The following is a 24,516-nucleotide window of genomic DNA, read 5'->3' as shown; positions in this document are numbered from 1 at the left end:
TTTTAGCACCTAGGCGGGGGCAAGGCTGTTTTGACCGATGTTGAGTGGTTTTGACACGCAACCTCCATCTCAGTGACATGTGGGGCCCACGCGTCATCGACTCACATGCTATAAACATACGTTTTTACATAGCAATGGGGTACCAGTGACCTGCTGGCCACGCCGCGGGCCGTGGCGGCCCTCCATGACCATCTCGGGCACGGACGCACAACCGGCGCGGATCCGCAGTCTTTGCGGCGCGGAGGCCGCTGGTCGCCGATGAGGCGATGGGCCAACGACGAGCGCGACTGGGCGGAGGCCCGACCGGCGTGGGCGCGGAGGCACGACCGGAGTAGATCCGCAGCCTGCGCGACGTGAGGCCGCTGGTCGCCGATGAGGCGATGGGCCAATGACGAGCGCGTCTAGGCGGAGGCACGGCCTACGTGGGTGTGGAGGCGCGACCATCTCGGGCGCAAAGACATGACCGGCGCGGATCTGTAGCCTGCAGGGCGCGGAGGCACGACCATCGCGGCCGCGGAGGCACGACAGCGGCGACTCGCGTGACGACGGTAGTCCAACAATGGTCGGATCAGGCGATCGCGAGCACAGACCAAGTCTCTCTCCCATTCTCATCAGCTCTTGGTGAAGTGGTGCTTCTTGCCGCCGTCTCCGCCCTTGCCGCCACCGCCGCCGCCACTGCTCCTCTTTCTCGTGTGCGCCGTCATGTTCTTCAGAATCTGCGTGGAGGGAGCACTAGGGGGCGGTCACTCAGAACGAAAGGAACGCTTCGGAGCTCAGATCGAACTGCAGAAACGAATGGGGGGATGGACGGAGGTAGGCGAGGCCGCACCTGGCGGAGCGTGTTGTTCTCATTCTGGAGCGTGGACACCCGCTGCTCGAGCTTGGCATTGCGGAGCTCTAGGTCCTTGGCCTTGGCCTCCAGCTCCGTCAGGTATGCCTTCTTCCGCTCCCGCGCCTGCTGCGCGGACACGCTGTTTCCGAAGCAGGCGCTTCAGCCGGTTCTGCTCCTTGTCCCCCGCGGTGCGGCCGTGCTTCTTCCCGGCTGCCGGAGGCTGCGCCCCTGCTTGCCGTACTCCTTGGGGCGCTCGTCTGCGCCCGCGCCAGACGAGGGCGGCGTCGACGCACTGCCCATCTCCGGCACCCGCCGTATCTCCTCGTCGCTCTCCACCCTGCAGTGCATGCGCGCAGCGGCAACCTGGGCGCCTGCTGCAGGGGCAGAGGCGGCTGCGGCTGGGATGGAGGAGGAAGGACCGTCGCGTTGCCGAAGAGCTTGAACCTCGCGGCGTCGGCGTCCGGGAGGTGGCTGGCCATGGCTCGGGGTGGAGGTCGGAGCGGGAGGCGGGGCTCAGGGTGGGTAGGGGACGCCGACCGGCGCCGGGTTTTATACACGGGTTTTGTCCTCCCGTGCATGCATCTACGTGGCGGTCAACGCCAGCGTGCTGGGTCAAAACCAGGTACACATCGGCATAAAACAGTCACAACCGTGTCTATGTGTCAAGAGTGAATGATTTTCAAACTGGGGTTCCTGAATCAGACGGTTTTATAGTTGATGGTCAAAATTAGACCAACGAGATAGCTGAGGGCCCAAAGTGAACTTAATCCATTAATTAAAAAAAGGTCACACGGCTGATCTCTCCCCAAGGAATCTCCCAATTTCTTAGGACCTCGATCTCCCGCAACTTTTTTTTACCTCACGCTGTTCTTGTTTATAGTCCACTTGTACCTGATGTCTGCATCCAACCTCCATTCATATCTCATTGCCCGGTGGTGTTTTTTGGAAGCCATCGGGCACCATTCGCCTGCCAATTTCTTTTCTTGACATTTTTGTCCTTTTTTTTGCCAGTTTATCCCCTGTTCAGATTGTATCAAAAGGTTGGAGCAAATCTTTGATCTGATTGATACCTTCTGCCGTTCTGCGGATAGCTTGCCACTCTCTTGATCGTTTCAAGACTTTTTGGATCGATACGATACAGACGCACCTACCACTCCCAGCTCCGATCTTCGGACGGTTCGACTGTGCTTATACGATTCTATACAATCATTGATGATAAGTTAAAATAGTATTTTTTTCTTACACCAGATTAGACAAACCAGCCGGTCGAGCATCCCTTATCCAGATCCAGTGTCTTTGTTTAGTTCTTCAAAAATGCACTATACAAAAAGAAAATTTTCCGTCACATCAAAATTACGGTATATACATAGAGTACTAAATGTAGACGAAATTAAAAATTAATTGTACAGTTTGTTTTAACTTTGGGAGACGAATCTTTTAAGCTTAATTAGTTAATATTTGGACAATAATTCATAAATACAAACAAAATACGAAAAATTATGCATTATGTAAAGTTTAGGGTTACCAACTTTGCCGAACTAAACGCGCCCGAGGAATCCGAGCTTCCGCGCCGTCTCCTACCGGGCCATAGGAGATCTCGCGCGAGAGCACAAGCGACTTTCGAAAATGTCGCCGCAGCCGGCCCCCGACGACCTCGCCGAGGACAAGGAGAGGGAGACCAATGTCCTCATCGAGGCGGCCCCGGGGTCGCCGGCGAAGGCGGCCGAGGAGGGCGACTGCCACGGCCACGGCAGGCCCACGCCGTCGCCGGTGGCGTGGTTCCGGATGCTGGCCAGGGAGCTGCACTGGAGCTTCGTCTTCGGCGTGGTGGCCACGTACGGCATCAGCCAGGGCCTCGGCGGCGGCATCACGCGCGTCGCGTCCGACTACTACTGGAAGGACGTGCAGCGGGTGCAGCCGTCCGTGGCGCAGGTGTACCAGGGCGTCACCTCCATCCCCTGGATGTTCAAGCCGCTCTGGGGCCTGCTCACCGACGTGCTCCCCGTCGCCGGATACCGCCGCTGGCCCTACTTTATTCTTGCAGGTGAGGAGCACTGTGGTGTGCTGTGTTGGTTTTTGCCTTTTTGGTTAGAGTCGCTCTCGCTCCTGAGTCCTGATTTCTGGAACGACCACTGTTCCTTGTCCAATTTGGTAGCACCTTTGGAACTAAAAAATATTCTTGCTGAAATTTAGGAGTGCAAGTAAAGTTTGATGACTTGTGCTGCTGAAAATGTGTCAATGGCAATGAGCATCAAACATGCCTATGAGCTAATGGCTATGCATTAGTTGACTTTACGCCTAGTAGGTGCAGCATAAGATCCAAGCTAGTAAATCATTTTGAAATGATGATGAGTTCAGTACATCGTAATTTTGATTCATTGAACTGCATAGAGGAGTGCAAGCTCTCTACCAAATAGCTAGTAGGAAGGAATCAAGTGATTATGTAGGTGCATTTTTATAATAAACAAGCTTTGCAGCATAAGCCAAAATATGGACTGTTCCGCTAATAATGGCATTCATACTACTATTCTCTTGATAGGACAATAAGCGGTCATTTAGTAAAAGCATAAACAGAAAATGAGTATCTTGTTTGTTTTGTTCCCTCCCTGTTTCTGAGGAGTATGCAGGCTTCATCGGAGTGATTGCAATGCTTATACTCGCTCTTCACAGCAAGCTTCATGCATTGTTCGCTTTGTTGGCATTGATGACCGGAAGCGCTGGTGTGGCGATAGCTGATGTTACTATAGATGCTTGGGTGGCGGAAAACAGTAGTGTACCCTCATCTTGCTGCTGACATGATAAGCTTAAATGGATTCTGTTCATCTGTTGGAGGTCTTATTGGATTCTCAATAAGTGGTTTTCTCGTTCATGCAATAGGGGCTCAAGTGAGTCACTAGTTTATCTCTTATAAAGATTTGTTTGAGTTTCATACTTTTCAAATTTCATTGATCTGCGCTGATCGCTGCTAGAAGCAGAATGCCTGAATATCAACATCTTAATCTAATTCAAAGTAATTTTCATACAGTACATTTTTTCTGCATAATAATCAGTCCACTTTACTTGTGCTACTTCTCTTTTCTGTGACTTGTCAAATATAAATTAGACTGGCAGTTATCATTACTTTGGATGGTGCTGGTGTATTTTTCTTCCTTTTCAAACTTCAGATGGTGCTGGTATCTGATAATGGATAAATCCTGCCTTTCTCAAGGGTGCCCTTGGACTGTTAACCATACCCTCTGCCTTGGTAATTTTATCTGGAACACTGCTGAAGGAGGTTCATATCCCCAACTTTCCATACGAGCAGGTTAGGAATGATGTTCTTGTTTTCTCTGACACCACAGACTCTCTTTTACACTAGTTTTCCTTCCTGGCATGACAAATTCAGGCCCATAAGAAGTTTGTAGAAGCAATTGGAAAAATGTTGACAGCTTTGAAATGTCCTGAAGTCTGGCGACCATGTGTTTACATGTACGTATCACTTGCATTGAGTGTCGACATCCAAGAAGGAATGTTCTTCTGGTACACAGACCGAAGTGCAGGGCTATCTTTTCATGAGGTAGATATACATATCATTTAGCTATGATGCATGCTTGGCAGCTTGTTCATGAATATAAAAGTCTCTTGCACTTAAAATTCTTGTATATCTAATACATTTCAAATGAAATTTCATTTTATGAAAATATAGCATGGCTACTTTTGAAAAATTGTTCCTTCTGAACCGATAGTCAAACTAACTATATGTTACTTCACCAGGGATTTATTGGCTTTATGTTCGCTATTGGATCAGTTGGTTCTCTTGTGGGTGTTATACTTTATCAAAATATTCTTAAGGACCATTCCTTTCGCAGCCTTCTTTTTTCGAGCCAGCTGTTGCTAAGCCTGGCAGGAATGCTTGACCTGATCTTGGTGCTTCGACTAAACCTTAAAATGGGGATACCAGATTACTACTTTGCGGTGATTGATGAGGGGGTCTCCAAAATGATCAACCGTATCAAATGGATGCCTCTTCTGGTGCTTTAGCTCAAAGCTTTGCCCCACTGGCATTGAAGGCACGTTCTATGCATTGCTCATGTCCATCGACAACATTGGCTCGTTAACTGGATCATGGGTCGGTGGATTGCTCCTTCATTTGTTGAGAATCACAAGAACAGAATTCAAGAACCTCTGGGCCGCGATCTTGATTCGAAATATGATGAGGCTGCTACCACTGGCGCTGCTGTTCTTGGTGCCAAGAAGTGATCCGAATTCCACTCTTCTTCCATCCGATTTACTGAATGAGGGAGACGATGATGAAGCTCAGTGAGCAGAGTGTCGAGTTAACCTCCCTCCCTGCAGACAGAGATTCTTGCAATGATAAATCTCTTCATGACTGCCAGATTCAGGAGGGCCTTGGTGGAGAACGAGATGACGACGAAGCTTCACTTCTTGCCAACAGGAGTTGATACTGAATGCATATGGAGATTTTTCTTTTGTACACGAGCAAACAGATAAAATTTAGAAAAATCTTTGACATTTGTTTACTATAGATACTCATTTAGATGTCCACGTTGTTAAATTAAATTCATTGATTTTACAGCAGGGTAGCGAAGGCTTGAGAGACACATACTGGGGATGCTTTGAGTTTGTTCTCCATTTTTCTGAACTTTCCCATATACCAAAGTTATTACGAATCAAACTTTACGAAGTGCAAATCTTGACTTTTTTTATGAGGTTTACACTTGGTGTTAAACAAGACTAGAGGTGCAGGCGGATTTGTGTCCCATAAGCGGTTGCAAATATGTTTCATATCCTATACTCTTATAAAGTAAAATTCTACTAGCAATTTTTCTGAATCCACAGCCCTTCACGTCGTCGTTCCCTCCTGGCCAACGCGTCCACCTCCACCCGGTCACTCCTCCATCGGTCCTTAATGATCCAGCAATTTAACTTCCTTCATGACTTGCTGAGAACATGAAACAAATAGACAAAGACCCTGTTCGCTTTGCTGAAAAACCATAATTAAAAATAATGTTCGCTGATTTATTGTGAAAAAAAAACATTTTTTTATATATTGAAATAGTACGGCTCATAGAACCAACGAACGTGCCAAAGTCCTATCCAATCGATGCTGCACGCGCGCTGTTTGGTCATCTCTAGCCCCTGCCTCTTCCCCTTCCCCTGCCATCACTTGCTCACCTCACAACTGAACTGACCATGTATATATAATAACCCAAGGAGGCAAGTACGAAGCCTTGATCCAAACTGACGACTCTTCCAGCCTATTCGTTTGACACAAAATATTATAGTCGAAGCATCCATGGAGCCTGTACTCTCTGCTACTGATTTTAAGTCAGCGCTTCTACACTAGCTGTTGGTCAGCAAGGTCTAAGGCCATGTTTAGTTCTTCCATTTTCCAGAATTTGGCACTATGCAAAAAGAAGATTCCCCGTCACATCAAACTTGTGGTACATGCATGGAGTACTAAATGTTGACGAAATCAAAAACTAATTGCACAGTTTGGTTGTACCTTGTGAGACGAACGTTTTGAGCCTAATTAGTCAACGATTGAACAATTATTACCAAATAAAAACAAAACGTGTTTCTGGCGGCGCCGAGTCTGGGCAACTAAACACGGCCTAAGAACGTGCAGTTCCTCTTCCTCCAAAAAGTACCAGGGATCATCAGCAGGTAGTAGTACTTTCTCATACCCAATCTGTTCTTACTGCATACTCAGAATTTTTTTAATGTACATTAACTTTTAATATTCTTTTACAAAATCCGTTCCAAATTATAATTCATTTGACTTTTTTGACTCCAAATTTAATTGCTCGTCTTATTAAAAAAACAGGGATCCACAGGTATATGCCTCATGTTAGCGATCCGTGTTTTCTTTATGAAGTTAAAGATCAAAGATTAGCATGTTGCCTTTTCTTTAGTTCATTCTTGATGTATCATTTTTTAAAACTTATTTAAATCAATTAGTAATCATGATACAAATATATGTCCACGGTCCAGCATTCAATTGAAGTTCATATAGATTTTTTTTTGTCTTCAATTATACCCCTGCCACAGTTTATTGTAGAAAATTTACAAGCCATTGTATGTCCTATGTGAACAAATCAATTATGCTTACAATTACAACACACACACATATACTTCTTATATATGTTTGTACATCACGTTCGATTCTTCTGCATCCTATTCCTCTTAAGTCAAATAAAATTACTTTTATATTTCTGCGGCAACGCGCGGGATATTCACATGGTAGTGTTACATTTTGGAATGCGTGATTTTTTTTTTCTGTTTTTGCGTTTTTCGGAAAAAAAATTCGACTGGCCCTAATTTCTATATGTGTATTGCAGCATACTATTTTTTTCATTTTTTTTGAAAAGACATGCACATAAATGATGATATATCAACATCAACATTATTTAAAGATAATTTTACATACATAAATGATATATCAACATTATTTAAAGGTGAAAACATCCCATTGAGTTGACAAATCCCTCCACCCCATAAAAGAAATAGGGCCAATTATGTATTTGGCACTGGAACAAATCAGTCTTCTTTATTTAGCACTAAAAATTTTAAACTTTCTTATTTGACATCGAGTTAAAATTTTCTTCTGTAAATGGCTCTACCGTCCATTTCCGTCAGTTGACTGCGTTAACCCTGCCATGTTTCTTTCAGAAGTACCAAAATACCCCTTCTCTTCTTTGACACTGCTCAGTTCCGTGCAGACCAAAATGCCCCCTCACCCGCCGTGCAGACCAAAATGCCCCCTCACCCGCCGCGGACGCGGACGCGGATGCCGAGCCGGCCCCCGTTCCCGTCGTCGTCTACTTCCACGGCGGTTCCCCGCGGCGTACGACGACGGCGTCGCGGCATACGACGATGGCGTACGACGACGGCGTCGCAGCGCTTCGTGCGGCTGCGGAGCGTCTTGAGGGGTACGTATGCCCTGGCCGACGAGGACGCGGTCGGCGTCTCCCTGCGCCCGCTCGAATACTTCCCCTTCCTGAACGCGGTGTGGAAGGCCGCTCCCCCTTCCTCCTCCTCCTCCTGCAGTCTGCCGCCTACGGGCGGTATCTCGCGGTCTCGAACGTGCGGGCGGAGCTCCCCAGCTACGATGTGCGGACCGTCCTGCGCGACTACGACTCGCCAAACCTTGAGCGCCCCTTCATGTGGAGGCCCTACAGGGTCAACGACGGCATCGGCCCCAACACCACCGCCTATTTGATGGGCTGGGGCACCTGCCTCTGCGGCGGCGGCTGGCCCGCCGGCGTCCTGTCCCGCCCAAACCCCGTCACGGCGGATAACGCATCAGGCGTGTTGACATACTGGAGGGTCGAGACCATCCAATCAAGCTGGGTGCCACTGCCCCTCCCGCCTCGACCACCACCGCAGGTGAGTTCGCCATCAACTTCTCGGCTCCTCGGGTTCACCCCGTGAACGGATTTCTTGGAACACTAAAGCATGGATGGATGTTTCTTGTTGGTGTCGATTCTCACAACAACTGCATTTGGTGTGCTTTAGAAATCAGACATTCATCACATTAATCCTGTTTGCCTTCCCATTTCCTACCACTTATCCAGAAACTGTTGTTCTAGTTGAGGTCAGCGTTGGATCGGAGTTCTTTGTCATGATGTATATATACAAGAATGATTTGAGATATACGTTAAAGATCCCCTGGCGGAGCCAGACATAGTGTTAAATTCACAAAGAATTTGATCTCTGAACATTTTGTTCTTGGTCCATTCTGTATTCAGATTGATCGTTCAGTTAGTTTTGCCACTGAACACAAGTGCTGAATTGCAATAGATTCTTGTGAGAAATTCTTAAAGAATCTCATCTCTGAACATTTCATTCAGGTGATCAATGTAAGCGACATGGTCTTGGCGGGGTATCCCGAACCCGCGCGTCTGGAGCGGAGGATCCGGCATGTGCGGGCGACCGATGAAGGTCACATCCACCTCGACCTGGTGGACTGGCCTCATTTCTCCTACACCGGACGGTCCGTGCTGAAACTGAGGGATGAGCTCTGGCTCCGCCAGGGGATCTTTAACGTACCAGGAATCAGGCTGTGCGTGCGGGCCGGCTTGCATGCGGTTCCTATCCCACTGGTGACCGACCTGCCACATAACACTGATCCCATGGACATCATCGTGGCAGCAGCGTGGCAGCCTGCTCGCGCGCGCTCGCCGGCCATGGCGCGGCTGCCTTCTCGGCCATGGCAGTCGAGCGTGCAGGTGCCTCAGCTGCTAGGGAGCCTGCTGTTCCTGGTCGTCGGCAAGTCCGGGATATACGTACGGACGCTGCGGGAGCGGAGGACGCGAAGGAGCACGAGGGACCTGAGGAACTTGAGCTGCTCCGACAGCGGGAGCACCAGCGGGCCCAGGGTGGTGATGTTCGTCTTGAGCACGTCCCCGGCAACAGCCATGAGCTCGCGCGCCAGCGACACGCCGACGCGGCCTGTGCCGTCCTCGCGCTGGTACACGCAGCCGTAGCACTCGTCCGCGGCGCCTTTGTGGGTGCGCACCGTGTGCAGCAGCCGGTATTTGGCGCGCCCAGCGTCGGCGCGGCGGTTGGATAGCAGCGCGGCGGCGCCGCCCATGCGGAAGATGCAGTTGGACAGCAACATGGAGCGGTTGTTGCCGAAGTACCAGTTGAGCGTGATGTTCTCGGTGCTCACCACGACGGCATAGCACCCCGGGGTTCGCCTGCAGCATGTCCCTGGCGAGGTCCACGGCGATGAGCCCTGCACTGCACCATACGAAAATACTTTGAACTTTCCTATTTGGCACCATACGAAAATACTTGAACTTCTCTATTTGGCACCATGGGTTTCTGCTGCAAACAAGGGTATTTATATCTTTTTGTCAGTCACTTGACACCGTTACTGCCCTAAATGGACGGCAGTGCCATTTACGAAAGAAAATTTCAACTTGATGCCAGATAAGAAAGTTTAAATTTTCGAGTGTCAAATACGAAACACTGGTTTGTTTCGGTGCCAAATAAACAATTCTCTCAAAGAAATACTACTACCAACGTGGAACACTGAAAACTCGTAGACGTTGACTCTTCGCCAGTAGCCAGATACAAGTCGGACTAGCCGTCTCACCGTCGGTGACTCAGACTGCGTTTTCCACGTGAACAAGAACAGAAGCGGCAAAACGAGTCGTACTGGCACACCGCGCGCTCGTGCGTCGCGCCGTGCCAGTACTACACGGCGTAGCAGTAGTACGCCCGAATACATATCCAGCCCCACCGCGTGGGCCCGCCTGTCACCGCGCCGAGCTGCTGCTGCTGACAGCCGCGCGCCTGCATCCAACGACCCCCGCCACTTTATCCACTCGGGGTGGGGGGGCAATCCACCACCTGTCACCGACACATGGGGCCCAGGGAATCCGACCCCACAAGTCATCCACTAGCGCCGCTCTTGTGAGCACGGCTGCGGCGGCTATTTCTGGACCCTTCTCCTCTCCCAAAGGCCAAGCAAGCAGGCTGCCGTCCCGTCCCCCATTCCGTCCGCCCGCCTTCGCGCTCCCTTCCCCCTGCCCTCCCTCGAATCATTCGATTCGCTCCGCCTCGCCTCGTCTCGCCCGCCCGCCCGATTGGATTCGCCCGTCACGGTGATCGGGACCGGCCGGCGCTAGGGTTTGTTAGGGTTCGGGCGATCGATCCCCACCCCGATGGTGCAGCTGCCGAGCTCGGGGAAGCGGCACGCGGAGCCGGCCGAGCCGGCCATGGCTCCGGCGCGGCGCGCCGCGGTCAAGCTGGAGGTGGAGGAGCTCGGGGCCGACGAGCGCGGCCCGCTCGGCAAGCGCGCCAAGGCAGCTCAGCCGATGCCCCCGACGCCTCCGCAGCCGCAGCAGGTAGATCCGGGGTCGTCGTGTTTTTCATACGGAATTTTGGTGTGCTCTGTTGGCGGTGAGCTGGCTAGCGAGCTGGTCTCGCCATGTTTGATGTCAATCGGGGGAGTTCTGTCAGGATTTTTTGGGCTACTTAGTTTAGCGTGGTGTTTTTGGGGAAGTAGAAGTGCTTAGCTGTGAAATTCAGGCGGTCGATCCGAATTACCCTCTTACTCGAGGACTAGATGAAGCTGCAACGTAGGGTGATTCTTCTACAGCTTATTTCGTGCAGATAAATTTCCGCATGTCGTTTGTATGCAACTCTTGCAATGCAAATGTCCTCTGTCTAGTTGCAAGACAGGTTGACATTTTATAGTCCACATTTACTTTTCCTGTCTGTGCATTCTGATGCTATAAAGCAAGCAGGGAAAAAAGAAACAATAGTTTAACCATGCTCATGACGTCATATTCTACCATGCTGTTCAATTAGTAAGTCCTGTTATGGTACAAATCTATGGTTGGAATTTGCTACTATCATCTAGACACATAAACACAGATACCAGTAACATGCTGTGGGCTTGGTACCTTGACAGAGGATAGTACTGTACTGTACTAGCGTACATGTACTCTGTGCACTAGGTAAGGTTTTGTTTAGAGGATTTCAGTCCATTATATGGCCAATATATATGTGTTCATACTTTATCCGGACAACAACACTTGCTGTATGTTCAAAATTTATGTTAGGAATGAACAGAAAACATGAATAACTTTGTTGAGAAAATAATCTGAACTGGCTATTTATCCCTAGGTAGTTGTATATGCATATATAACTATAGAATTGTCAGCTTTGAGATTTATTGTTCTTATGTTGATGGACTCTTTCAGGATATGTACCACAATGTACTCGATGAACCTAGCCCATTGGGTCTGCGGCTGAAAAAAAGCCCATCACTCTTGGATTTGATTCAGATGAGGCTTTCTCAAGCATCCAACGCTGGGGAGTCTTCCATGGACAACAGTGGTTCTGAGCCTTCCAAGAAGAAAGACAATAAATCTGGTGCGTCTGCAGCAGGCGAACGGCTAAAAGCTTCGAATTTTCCTGCAAATATATTGAAGATTGGTTCATGGGAGGTGAGTGACTTTATTTTTTCTGTTCTTTTATCAGCTCTGAGCCTCTGATACAATCTCAATATGCATTAGGTGTATGTCTCCCTTTTTTTTGCCTTCTTTGTTTGTTTTAACTAGAAGTATACCGCGCGCGTTGCTGCGGGAATTGCAGATGGTTTAGAATGAAATTATACTATATATAATTACTTATACAAAGGAATAAACTATTATAAACTAATGCTAGTGGATTACGTGGCATGTTGACATGGACAACGAAATGCTTATATGTCTTGCTGACATGTACTTCACAATTGCATATGCTAGTGGGTTTTAATTGCATGTGATAGTGCATTGCTGAGGTGGATAGCTTGCATGTTGAGAGAAATCGTTAGTGGGGTTTAGGAATATAAGATATAGAGGTTTAGGAATATAAGATATAGAAGATAGAAGATAAGGGAAGTACTACATTCACACTTCACATGAAATACGCAACGCCGGTGAATAATGATGCTTTGTTGTGACATAGGCAATGCATTAAATTAAATACTTACTCTTATGTAGTAAACCACTATCGTAGCTGTTTTGTCTGTAGCCTATGCAACTTGAAGCTAATATTCATGCAATTATAATACTGATACTCTGTTGTAGTATGAAGTGTTAGTGCAACACCGATGCATCTTCTTTGTTATCCAATCTTTTACGTATCTTTTGTTGCAACAATTGCTTATGAGAGCCAAACTCTGTGCATGCCAGCATATCCAGTAATTCATATAATAGCTCACCTGAAGAAAATTTGCCCTTAAATGTCTTAATTAATGTTCTCTATGTTCTCTGTGCAGTATGTGTCACGGTATGAAGGTGATTTGGTGGCAAAGTGTTACTTTGCAAAGCATAAACTTGTGTGGGAAGTTCTGGAAGGTGGCCTTAAGAGTAAGATAGAAATTCAATGGTCAGATATTACTGCTTTGAAGGCAACTTGCCCCGAAAATGGCCTAGGAACCTTGGATGTGGCGGTACGTTTATCTGGAAGATGTTTGTTTCTTTTTTTTCTTCTCAGTTCACTACCTTTGTTTCGATTCTGAGGTGTTTTTCCTTTTCCTGAAGTTGGCCAGACCACCTCTTTTCTTTAAAGAGACAGATCCGCAGCCAAGAAAACACACACTGTGGCAGGCTACCTCAGATTTCACTGGTGGTCAAGCGAGTATGCACAGGTGAATTACTTTTAATTATTCAGTGCTCATAATTAAAATGGATTTCATATGAGAAGATTGCTCCTATATATCTGGCAGTACCTCATACTCATAGTACTGTTGGAGTATAAAGCATAGCTTATCTGCTTTATGTTTAGAGGCTCTGGTGGCATTTCAAAGATATTTACGATGTTTACCTGGGGTTCTGTAGTACTATGCGCGGCATGATTTTTACTTTATTGCTCCATTTTTGTTGGCTCTGTTTGCATTCCAAAGATATTTATGATGTTTACCTGGGGTTATGTTGTACTATGTTTCTGGCTCATTTTTGTTATTAGAACAGAAAGAACTGTTTGCCCCTTTTGGGAGCAGTTAGGTACTGTAGGACGCATTTTTAAATTGTTTGTTTTAGTTGTATTGCTAAGGGATAAGTTATTTAGTTGTGGATCACTTTGACTTGAGTTGTATCATATCTAGATCCAATATGCTTAGGAGATACTTATAAATCTAATAACATAAGGAGCCATTTATAAATCTATCCTTTATGTTCTGTCACCCATTATACGGTCACATACTATGTACAGTTACTCTCTCGGTGCACATATGTGCATCACAGGACCTCATCCAGTCTCTTTTTTGGGCCCTAAAAATGATTCATATAAACTGTTTCACACTGCATAAGATGAAGGAAAAAAAGGGAAGTTGGCATGCATTCAAATATAGCTTTCAGATTCGCTTGGGCTTGTTTGGCTTATAAGCCGTACTTTTTCAGCCAACAAACAATATTTTTCTCACACACTAAATCAGCCAACAGTACTTATCAGCCATGGCTTATCAGCCAAACAAGCCCAAACGAACAGGGCATGGTCCATGGTATTATCTATGACACTGAACTTTGATTATAACAGAGTGGCATCGTGTACTACTCAGAACTTTGGTTTGTAAAAGAGTGCCATTTATAGTATTAGTACTTGTTGAGCCTCTACTCTACTCCTTTGTTCAGTATTCTGATTGTTCAAAAATTTGCAGGCGGCATTTTCTGCAGTGCCCTTCAACCTTGTTGAGCAAGAATTTTGAGAAGCTTATTCAGTGTGATCAGCGGCTATATCAATTGAGCCAACAACCAGAGATCGCATTAGACTCTGCATTGTTTGAACCTAGGTGCTCAATATTTGAGGATCCAGTTGAATCAAAATGTGCTGGTTTTACTAATTTGAAAGATGAACATGAGGCTCTACCTGGCTATTCAGGCTCCGTGTCACCATGTGCTGGTTCCTCCATATCTGCTAAGAATGAAAACAATGATTCCATTGGAATGCCAGCTGAATATCTTCCTCAGGCAGTAGGAACAGGTAATTTAAAGCCTATGATGGCATATTCTTCATTCCTTTCCGCTCTCGCAGCATGTTGCGAGTTACGTTACCTTACTGCACTGCTTATCAGTACCTTAAAGTATGAATACCCCCTACCTGTATGTGAGACACCATGTACATGATTTGCTTCAGTTCTTTCGGTAGACGCAGATTGAATATATGTCTGATGTGCTAGCCTGTACATTCTCTAATCCTTTCTTGTCGATGAATCAAAATTTCAAGGTGTTTCACATAATCATATGATACATCTGCAAATATTTTGATTAATCTTTCTAATCCCACAGGCATTTTTACAGGAGTTGGTGCTGTAGGTGTACAAGCTGTCGGCAGAAATGTGAATGGTGCAGCACCAGAATTCAATATCCCCCACTGGTGGAGTCAATTGAAGGTGCCTGGGCTTAGACCGTCGATGTCAGTGGATGATCTGGTGAACCACCTAGGTAACTGCATCTCAGAGCAGATCACTTCAGGCAATCCGGCATTGGCCAACAACGAGGTGCCGACCAAAGAAACACTCGAGGGGATTGCTCAGTACCTTCTTGGTGACACACAAGGCCCACCAGTTTCTGCTTCAGACGAGAGATCACTGATGGCCAGGGTGGACTCCCTCTGCTGTTTGATTCAGAAAGACACAGCGCCGGTTGCCAAACCAAAGCCGGAGCCAAATGACAGTGACAGCATTGGCGCGGAAGCATCAGATGGTTCCGACGAAGAATTCAGCTCCGCACCAACAGGGAAACCTACAGATGCCACCAATCCGCCAGCCATGTCAAGAAAGGATTCGTTTGGGGAGCTGCTGACAAACCTCCCCCGCATCGCCTCACTACCGCAGTTCCTCTTCAAGATCCCAGAGGATACTGAGAACTGAACCTGGAAGTCCAGACCTCGCGCCCATTCCCAGAAATAGGGAGTATGCTGTAAAAATTGTATCCAAGCAATAAGAAAGCCCCTTACCTCCACCTTGGAGGCGAATTCCCCGCCCTGTAAATGTGACACCCTGTAGGTTGCTCCAGTTGTATGTTTTGCGACTCAAATGGGTAGTGGAAAGTTTGAAATGTTCATTGGTTCTTTACCTCAATCGTGCCCCGTGCAAAACTTGTGAGCTTTAATTATCAGGCGTCACCTCCACTGGTACCTGTATGTTCTAGATTGACGTGAATATAAAGGTTGTTTCGATCTGTCAATGAGCACCCGGTTCCATCGTTTCTAACCTTTCGGGCCATGTCATATTCTAGATTGACGTGAATGTAAGGTTTTCGTCTGTCGTAACTCATAAGCACTCGGTTCCAATGTTAATTTTGCAACTACCTTTCGGGAGCATGATGTTTATCCTCTGCTTAAGTTGGACGTGTTGAACGAAGTCGACCTGTAGTATTTCAGTTTTTCTTTTTCTTTTGAACGAAGTCGACCTGTAGTTTTCAGTTTTTCTTTTGTACAATCCTGTAACAGAATCAGCAGATGTCTTGGCAGCATGCCAGCATGTCTTGTTAGCAGTTAGCACCATTACACATGCGTCTGCTCCTTTGACCTTTGCAACAACTGAGCTCCGCTGCAGATACGCTAGGCTCCGAATGCCAGCCACGGTACATCGTTGGGCCGAAACATGGCGCTCTCCAGAGTCCAGAGTAACGCCGAGAGAATCCACCATCGCACCCCTGTGACTGAGTGGAGAGGAAATCGATTATACTTATCCAAGCTACAGTACCGATTGTGCTTTGGATGCCACAAGCCCACAACTGTACCACAGGTCCACAACCATCACAACCTACTCAAAAGCACTCATACACGAAAGAAAGGGGTCGTGATTTCTGAAATATTTTACAACATACAGATCGCTATAAATAATATCACAACAATGCCATCCTATCCGGGTGGCACAAGGACCTAGAGCCTGAACCCCCGAGCTACCTGATGGTCTATCGTTCCATACCGTCCCTGCACAGCAGCCCCAACTTGATGTTGGAGCGAAGTCAAACTTAACACAAAAAAGTATCACATGTGAGACCTGGCACACAAAGGCATTTGTCAATGGCTGGAGTCATGCGAGTTTTAGCCTAATGTAATGGGCAAATAAGCAAGGAAGGGGCTGGGAATTACATGGCCTGTACTGTACTTACCAGCGTACAAGAACAGGTCTAGTCCTGGAAAGCTTTCACACGGGAGGTCAGCTCTCTGACTTGATTCTTGAGGCGCTCAGGGTTGCAGAAGAAATCAACAAATATTTGTCGCTCCCTCCCCACCTCATGGGCACGATTATCGAAGATCTGCGTATCATTTTGCAGTTAATTAGTCTTTTGAAGAACATAGTAACAAAAGAGACGACTGTTCTTCAAATATTTCTTGTTAAGTTCTTTGCATGATGACGATGACTGACAATCAAGCCAAGAAGCCAGTCGTTCTGTGCAGTATGCATCGGGTAAATGAAACTAATCTCTGAAAGCATAGTCTAGTTTATGGAAATTAACAGATAAATGCAAAGATAATCAAACAAGCTTTCTTCAATAGGCAACAGCCATGAAGAATCATAGCATATCAATGAATGAAATACCTTTATCTTCTGGGTGCGAGCCTTGGTTACTTCTTCCACGGAAACTTCAACTTGAGCGTTGGCATTTTCCATATCATCAAGCGCCCGCATCAATGGCTATATGATGAGCAGGGATTTATCACATCATTTCATATGTGCTGAAATAAAGGAGATCCAAGAAATATCACAATCTGAGGGTTCAAAGAATGTACCCAAGGCGTCAATATTGGTTCTGCAGTAGTTGACGACGCAAATAGAAGCTGTTCCACTGTTTGAATCAGAGTACATCTGCAGGAGTGAAGAGAGTGAAATGACTGGGCTTGGGACCTACTAAATATATATTGGCCAACTAAAGAGTGATTTTGTGGGTTAAAACATAATATTGGATGACACCCAATAATGCTTCTAGTGAAGAACTTGCAGGGAAGACCAGATATTTAGCATGCTGCGATCCTTCCATACTGAAACCTTATTTATGTTTATGAACAGTAGACGAGGCAGCAGCTTCGCATATACAAAAATCAAGCTGTGAAACAACCGAAGAGTTATGGGCATTGGAACTACCGCTCAGGTTTGGCTGCAAGCTAGAAAGATGCCTACTGTGTGATTCGTCAGTTGGATATCTGGGATTAATTGTTTATACATGGGTACGCTGGTACACAGTAGAATAGGTTGGTACATAGCAGAAAAAGCTTAGGAGTGTGGGTGTGTCTTGTAAGGGTTCTTGCCCCTTTTTCTTCTTAATACAAAGATACACAGCTCTCCTGCGTGTTCGAGAAAAAAAAAGAAACCTTTGAAATTTTGATTTTATGTATTGACAGGAAATAAGGTAGAGGAAACAAATTATTAGACAGTGCTTTGTTAACTTACAACTCATTGATACATCTTTTCCGGTCAGCTGGAAGGGTGTTCTCCAGCTCCGACTGAAGAGAAAGCAAGTCAGATTGAAGTGCTGATATCTGCTGAACCAATGCATGTGCTGACATGTACGTTGGCACTGTTGCTTGGACATCTACAAAAAGGATAAGCCACATTAGGAATATGAGAATAAAATACTCACAGATAAGTAGAGTTGCCCGCTTACTTGAGTGAATACATAGGAGATCTCGCACTGCATGGAGGAAAGTGTCACGATCATCAATAGCTCCTTGTTCTCGTACTTCAGATGAAGCTTGAATTAATGAATTATAATGACCCTGAGAGACACCTTAACACAAAGAAATTAAGCATATACCAGAAGACAACGAAAATAACAGGTGACAGAAATAGATGCTGCCGAAAACAGAATGTAAAATGAAAAAAGACACCAAAGAAACAAGGATAAGAAGCAAGTCAATAACAATGGAGATTGATTACCAAGCGGGTATTGACTGCTGAGAGGTAGCTTTGTAACTCAGATTCTATTACTCTAAGCAATGAGTACGCTCTAGCTATATTCTTCCTTTCAAGTTGGCAAGCGATCTTCAGAAACTGGTGTCTGGCAAGCTGATTAACCAAGTGATTGATGAACTGCAAAATGTATCAGATACCAGTAAGATCAGGAGAAAAACAAAAAGGGACATAATATAAAACAAGTGCAGCCTACTTAGTCTTATGAGGGAAAAAACGTTTCCTGTTGCGGTCTGACTTCTGCGAGTATAAACCCAGCGAGGCAACCACCTTCTGTCAGCCGCACTACCCAACTAAATATACATAACAGCAAAGGAATACTGGTAAATTGCTGTTGCAATTTCTTTTCTGCAAATGTGCAGTAGTCTTCCTTTGCTGTGAATGTGCGGTTGTCTTAGAAATCCTCCAATGCTGGTTAGGAGATGAGCCAAAATAAGGAATATAATGTTTAACTCTTTGCACAGCTTGATACCACCTAAGTATCTACAGTATAAGAGCATCTGCAAGAGTCCGTCCTAAATTTAATTTCCCCATACAGGGGACATCCTACCGCCCCTAAATATCTCTGCCCCTTTGTTCCCCTATCTTAAATAACATATAGGGTAGACAACATGTCACCCAAAATACGAGGGAGAGGATGATTTAGCAGGTACCACTAAATATAGATTGCTGGTTAGGGGATTGTTTGAGGGTGATTTTCGTTTCATAAACCTTAATTTTGACTTTAAGAGGTTGGATCAGGGAACTCTTGGAGGTGCTCTATGGCATCTTAATTTTCATAATAGTAGAGAAGATAGGACATTACCATAAGAAAATACAAAAAAAAGACACATAAAGATGTCGACATGACATGTATAATGTGATTTGTGAAATGAGCTTACCGTCTTTTGCCTGTTAATGTAGTACTCCTGGCGCATGACCTTTAAATCATAATCCCCTAAATATTTGAGTGATAAGAAGAAGCTAAGACCACAATACAACAAAATTTGTAGAACACTGAAAATGAAATGTTTTCTACAAACCTTGCAAGATATATGTGCCTTGAAGTTGAGCAAGTTCTGAACACAGGCATGGTATTGTCTGGAGGGGAGAACAAGTAAATAGATGGAGGAAGTAAGATGTAAGATTGTGCCATGAAAGGAAAAAAGAAAATTGGTGCAATGGTGCACTTCAGTACGAACTATTATTGCTATCTTATCCTCTAAAGCCTAGAAAGTTCTTGCAGATAAGAATTTCTGAAAGATTATGAAGCTAATCGCACTATACAAATTTGCAGGTCCCAAAAGCACAAAAATACTCTGAGAAATCAAACTTAAATTTGACTTGTGAGCTACTAATTTATAACCCAGGAACAAAATATATTTTCTAAAGATACGATTGTGTCTTACATACCTCAGATACCAAAGCTTGCACCTTTTGAGAAAGTGTTGAGAGCTCTCCAGCAAGCTCAGAACCTTTTCTCCTGAAGATAAATGCCACAGATACAAGGGGCTTATAAGATAATTAAATAAATCTTTGTTTCTGCTCTAGGAATTTATTTGCAGTTATGCATATAAGTATATAACTTATGGTACAGAGCTGGAAAACGGCTGAGTCAGGATCAACAAACATAGCATAACATATACCTAAGAGAATGGATATCCCTATGTATATGAGCCTCATCGGATGACACTTGTGCTTTCAATATAGAGAGTATAGCCTGCTGTTTAGCATTCTCAACCTGTGCTTCAATCCACTGTCTTTCACTTGTTGCAAATCTGTCACCAAAATAGAGTAATTCAGAGTAAATTCAAGAATGGTGAGAAAGTTGCAAAGCTGGAAAACACATTATTAGCTGCCTAAGAGGTAAACACAACGAACAGAATGTGATCCCAAATTTTACATAACAAATAACTCAACGAATCAATAACAAACAAAAGGTCACAACATAAAAGTTGAATATTGGAAACAGGTAGCTATATCATAAAGGTATAATTGAAAGCACAAATAGGGTGCAAACCTATTTTCAGGTGAAAATATTCAAACTTCTATGTAAACCATTGGATGATGGATAGATAATTCAGTGGATCATGAATCCTAATGAGGCCTGAGTCCTCGTAATTTATTCTTAGATAATTAGGAGGTTACAGAAATTGCCATCCTCATGACCCTAAAGTTTCTTGAATGTTATGCATCCATCTTTTATGTAAGGCATCCACATGAAGAGTTACCAATTTAGAACATCTGGAACGTAATGTGAGCTTTACTTGATGATTAAATGAACCATGCAACAAGACTGCATGAGATGATTGCAATTATGAATCTGATGAGTGGTTGCAAATAGAAAGGCTAAGACAAGGTATGAACTATGAAGCCAAAGCTAATTACATCGAACGAAGTCGTTGCAACTCAGCGACGCGTTGGTGATGATGAGATTTTTCAGAATCTCCTGCATCATGATAACATAATGGTTACTATGAGTTCAACTGTTACGTTATCCCAGTATTCGAATCATGCTATTTCCTCCATGAAAGATCAGTTACAAATAATTAAATGAAGAAAGCCAATTTACCTCTTATCAAGCAATTAGTGATGTCATCAAGACTAACCCAGGAACATTTGGATTTCCCCTCCTCAGCAACAAGTCGAAATGGCCCCTGATCACATAACAAATGTTAATGTTAAATAAGTAAGCAGAAAAACTGTGGAGAGTTGTCCTATGCTACTCAAAGGGTAAAAAGTAAAATTGTGCAAGATATATAACTGTACATTTTGGACATGTAGTGAAGATGACAAAATGTACCTAAATCTGCCAATTTACATGGTATTGGCTTGTCATAGATTGTAAAATTAGTCAGTCAATTAACTGAGAACAATGTGACAGCCAAACATGATTTACCTTCTCAAATTGCTTTGAGAACCACCGATTTAGCTCCTTCGTACAAGCCAAGTCGCCAACAACATAGGGGTGGAAGTCTGAATATGCCAAATATATACTTTCCTCTGCAAACCATAAATAAAGAAGGGATTTCATTGGATACAGTATAATGTTTATACACTATAGAATAGTTAGTATTATTCATTGATCAAAAGCGAAAAGAGTAATAGCTATGCCCAATCGCCACTAGGTAAAGCGCATACCATCCCCTGAATGATAATGGGCCAGTTCCTGGGTAGTAGCAGCGATTCTTCCAAGAACTGCATTCATCTGAAAGTTAGAAAATACATCAAATCAAACTTTACCAAAAAAAAATAACCACATGGAACATATTAATATCTTGTTTACATGAGTAAAAATCTACAAAGACTAAGTATTTCATATCTCATATTATCTGCATACTCCAAATAAGACATGTACTCAGAAGCGAAAATTGTGATGCAAAAGAAGCAGCCAGGGAATTATTTCATTTACAAGTGTACTAATACAAAATAAAGGGCCATATTTACTACTCCCTCCGTTCCAAATTATAAGTTGCTTGACTTTTCTGGTACATCCATTTTGCTATGCCTCTAGACATATTATTATATCTAGATACATAGCAAAATGGATGAACCAAAAAAGTCAAAGCGACTTATAATTTGGAACGGAGGGAGTATGAGATAAATTGCAGAGTATAGCAAAAGATATCCTGTAATCATTAGTTAAAATCTCATCATGGAAAACACTCAATCGTTTACCACAATAACATGAAACAAACCCTTTTTTCTTTTGTGACTGCTATTTGTAAGATACAAATACATTCAGATGTCAAAGTATCATAAGTGAATGTAATAAAAATCTTTTTCGAACTGCAACTGATTGAGTTATACCTCCAAGTTCCTGGAAGAAAGTATCTCATCTAACGATATAAGCTCTCCACTAACTGCAGACATAGCAGATACACGTGCCCTTCTACCTTGAATAAGAGTTGAAGCCTGGCCTGCAAGCAAATCAAATTGTGCTTGCTGCCGTGCAAGCTGCTTTTGTAACTCAAAAACTTCGGCTCTATATGCTAGTTTTGCTTCACTGCAAGTACAAAAATGAGAAAATTGTCAAGAAAAGCACTTATAAGATGCTAAGAAGGAACATTTCAATCATGCGCTTTGCAGCTTGGCATAATTAGCATTTGACTTCACTTGGGTTTACTTATGTTCCGAGAGCAAAAGCCCAAGCAGATACCAGCAGTTTAAATTCTTTTTTACAATGTTTTCTGTCAAAAAACCATTCCCGGCAAATAGTTGAAGTAGCATACAAACACCCACTTGTGATTGGTTTCATAAACACTTTGCACCAGCATCAATTTCAGAAACCAGTCCCCACTAAAATTTGAACCCATTCTATAAATACGACAATTTAAATGTAGCAATACTTCAATATTTGGAAGTTCCAAGCATACCGGATATCAAGAATGGTTTCTTCCGATCCAAACACAGCCTCTTGATTGTCTTTCTTGCTTGAAAAGGCTGAAATACTATCAAAAGCAGAGTCCAAATCTTCACCCTGAGGAAATGATACATGTGCACCATAAGAGTTTTGAAGCCTGACAGAAATAGACACCTACATAAAAATGCAGTTGCATGGGGGTTCCAGATCTTGGTTGGGACTGGAACTATTCTCTGATGAAGACTATCCACCAAGAACTAACAAAATTTCAATCCTTCCCCAGAGAATTCAGTGTAATTATAATTACTTAATATGCTATTTGACCACAAAACGAAAAATTTGAAGCAGATTTCCAGTACTTGCAGAACCCACTTGCCACATCAATTAAAAGCACTTAAGATACCCTATCATTCTTTAAAGTCTGTAAGAATGTTAAATGGCCTTTTGAATATACCTCTAACAGTCTTCCCTCTTCCACGAGCTGTTCATACCTGAAAGCCACATGCACAAATTAAGTAAAAAACAGAATCACCTATTCAAATTAGTATGAAAATAAAAGAATATGACATCAAAACTTTGGATAATTGATCAGTAGGCCTAGTGAAGGCACGACAACTCACTAACCACAGCACTACAAGTAAAACTGCAAGTTCAGAAGCATTAAGCAAATCATACAGTAGGAAACAACGTTTATTAACAAAAACCAGCAGATATTTGACATGTTCTCCCGACGCAACACGCACCCTTCAAATTTTGTTCATGCCCAAATACAATAAAATGGATGCCTTTGACAAAATGCAACTGCAAATTAACTCCACCCAGAATCCATAACTTCACACCCAAATTCACAGCTTTATCAAACTGGGGCCATAATCTCTCACTAAACCCTCCACACAACACAGGCATTTGCCACTAATTCCCAACATTTCGCGCCCATAGAGAGTTAGAGAGACAAACACTCCCCTAGAGCACTAGTGCACCTATCCTCCCCGAGAATTCGCAGTAACTCCACCACAGATTGGCACCCCAGCTGCCCGAATCTCCCAACAACTAGCCTCCCCATTAACCCTCCGCGCCTCAAACTCAACACCATTTCGTGTCGCATACCACAGCAATGCCACAGCGAAATCGGCCTCAGCAGCAATCACCAGCACTACCACAGCCCGAAAAAGGATGCCAGAGCACAATGTGACAAGGGGATGGGAACCATTCGCTTACTGGGCCAGGTGGGACGGGGAGAGGACGTTGGAGGGGCGGAGGCAGGAGCAGATCCAGGCAAGCAGCGAGCGCGCCTCCTCGTACTGGAACGGCCACTCCAGCGCGTCCGCGTCCAGCGGGTCCTCCCCGTCGAACCCCAGCTCCATCAGCGCCGCGCACAGCGCGGCCCCGCTCATCCTCGCCGTCGGCTGCGGCCGCGGCAGCTGCTGTGGCGGCGGTGGGAGGCTGTAGTGGTGGACTGGTCTGGTGGGTGGGCGGCCGTGCGCGGCCGGCAGCGGTTGCTCTGCTTGCGTTGCGTGAGTTGGAAACAACGCGAGCAAAACAAAATGGGACCTGCTGCTTGTTGGGGAAGATTTTTTTTTTAATTTTAACTCTTTTTAAAACTAATTTTAAATCTAACACTATTTTTTTTCTTCAAAACTAATACTTTTGGCCATGCCAAGCCTCTGACGTGGCAGGGCTTGCTGACTAGTGACGTGGCAGGGCTTACCGCGCCATCGATCTTGGCGCGGCAGTGACGCGCCCTGATCAGTGGCGCGACAGAGCCGAATAAAAGCGCCGCGGCCCAGTCCCGTCTGCCCGAGCACGCCCGCCCGCCTGGCCGCCCGCCGCCCCGCCACCCCTCCCGCCACTCCATTGCCGCCTGCCCGCCGCCCCGCCTGCCCTCCGTTGCCGTCTCCCTTCCTCCTCGACCTCGTTTAAGGT

General features: G+C 44.9%; 3 protein-coding genes and 2 pseudogenes across 4 annotated transcripts; 2 read left to right on the top strand and 3 right to left on the bottom strand.

The window, feature by feature from the left end:
- Nucleotides 1-611: 611 nt before the first annotated feature.
- On the bottom strand, nt 612-1,159 carry LOC136525214 (transcription factor HY5-like; annotated as a pseudogene).
- A 1,229-nt stretch (nt 1,160-2,388) lies between these two features.
- On the top strand, nt 2,389-5,501 carry LOC136529023 (probable folate-biopterin transporter 2; annotated as a pseudogene).
- Nucleotides 5,502-9,068: 3,567 nt separating this feature from the next.
- On the bottom strand, nt 9,069-10,141 carry LOC136525718 (3-ketoacyl-CoA synthase 20-like). Its single transcript, XM_066518607.1, has 2 exons — nt 10,069-10,141; nt 9,069-9,577 (listed from the first exon to the last, which is right to left on the bottom strand). The coding sequence occupies exons 1-2, from the start codon at nt 10,139-10,141 to the stop codon at nt 9,069-9,071; spliced, it is 582 nt and encodes a 193-aa protein (XP_066374704.1).
- Nucleotides 10,142-10,307: 166 nt separating this feature from the next.
- Nucleotides 10,308-15,413, top strand: LOC136526827 (uncharacterized). Of its 2 annotated transcripts, none has more exons than XM_066519407.1 (6): nt 10,308-10,689; nt 11,551-11,796; nt 12,612-12,785; nt 12,877-12,983; nt 13,992-14,314; nt 14,620-15,413. In XM_066519407.1, the coding sequence occupies exons 1-6, from the start codon at nt 10,507-10,509 to the stop codon at nt 15,201-15,203; spliced, it is 1,617 nt and encodes a 538-aa protein (XP_066375504.1). In that variant the 5' UTR covers nt 10,308-10,506; the 3' UTR covers nt 15,204-15,413. The 2 variants fall into 2 exon arrangements, with proteins under 2 accessions (XP_066375504.1, XP_066375505.1); XM_066519408.1 differs by having other exon boundaries at nt 10,309-10,689; nt 14,632-15,413.
- Nucleotides 15,414-16,081: 668 nt separating this feature from the next.
- On the bottom strand, nt 16,082-24,134 carry LOC136526826 (AUGMIN subunit 3-like). The gene is made up of 19 exons (XM_066519406.1): nt 23,812-24,134; nt 23,048-23,084; nt 22,607-22,710; nt 22,041-22,236; nt 21,372-21,438; nt 21,130-21,233; nt 20,803-20,887; nt 20,619-20,679; nt 19,877-20,008; nt 19,644-19,713; nt 19,274-19,331; nt 19,133-19,188; nt 18,219-18,371; nt 17,947-18,058; nt 17,733-17,874; nt 17,075-17,150; nt 16,884-16,979; nt 16,453-16,599; nt 16,082-16,340 (listed from the first exon to the last, which is right to left on the bottom strand). The coding sequence occupies exons 1-18, from the start codon at nt 23,985-23,987 to the stop codon at nt 16,471-16,473; spliced, it is 1,854 nt and encodes a 617-aa protein (XP_066375503.1). The 5' UTR covers nt 23,988-24,134; the 3' UTR covers nt 16,082-16,340; nt 16,453-16,470.
- Between the last annotated feature and the right edge of the window lie 382 nt (nt 24,135-24,516).

This window comes from Miscanthus floridulus, chromosome 19 (genome assembly GCF_019320115.1).
Source record: "Miscanthus floridulus cultivar M001 chromosome 19, ASM1932011v1, whole genome shotgun sequence".
In the NCBI taxonomy this organism is placed as follows: Eukaryota; Viridiplantae; Streptophyta; class Magnoliopsida; order Poales; family Poaceae; genus Miscanthus; species Miscanthus floridulus.
Note: the sequence above shows the minus strand (reverse complement) of the source record. Positions and strands in the feature narration are given on the sequence as shown.

Coding starts and splice junctions, on each gene's coding strand:
- LOC136526827 (XM_066519407.1), top strand. CDS start 10,507: ATGGTGCAGCTGCCGAGCTCGGGGAAGCGGCACGCGGAGCCGGCCGAG. Junction 10,690..11,550: donor CGCCTCCGCAGCCGCAGCAG/GTAGATCCGGGG, acceptor GGACTCTTTCAG/GATATGTACCACAATGTACT. Junction 11,797..12,611: donor TGAAGATTGGTTCATGGGAG/GTGAGTGACTTT, acceptor TTCTCTGTGCAG/TATGTGTCACGGTATGAAGG.
- LOC136525718 (XM_066518607.1), bottom strand. CDS start 10,141: ATGCAGGCGCGCGGCTGTCAGCAGCAGCAGCTCGGCGCGGTGACAGGC. Junction 9,578..10,068: donor CACGCGGTGGGGCTGGATAT/GTATTCGGGCGT, acceptor CGTATGGTGCAG/TGCAGGGCTCATCGCCGTGG.
- LOC136526826 (XM_066519406.1), bottom strand. CDS start 23,987: ATGAGCGGGGCCGCGCTGTGCGCGGCGCTGATGGAGCTGGGGTTCGAC. Junction 22,237..22,606: donor GAAACCATTCTTGATATCCG/GTATGCTTGGAA, acceptor TTGTACTTGCAG/TGAAGCAAAACTAGCATATA. Junction 17,875..17,946: donor TCTCCTATGTATTCACTCAA/GTAAGCGGGCAA, acceptor TCCTTTTTGTAG/ATGTCCAAGCAACAGTGCCA.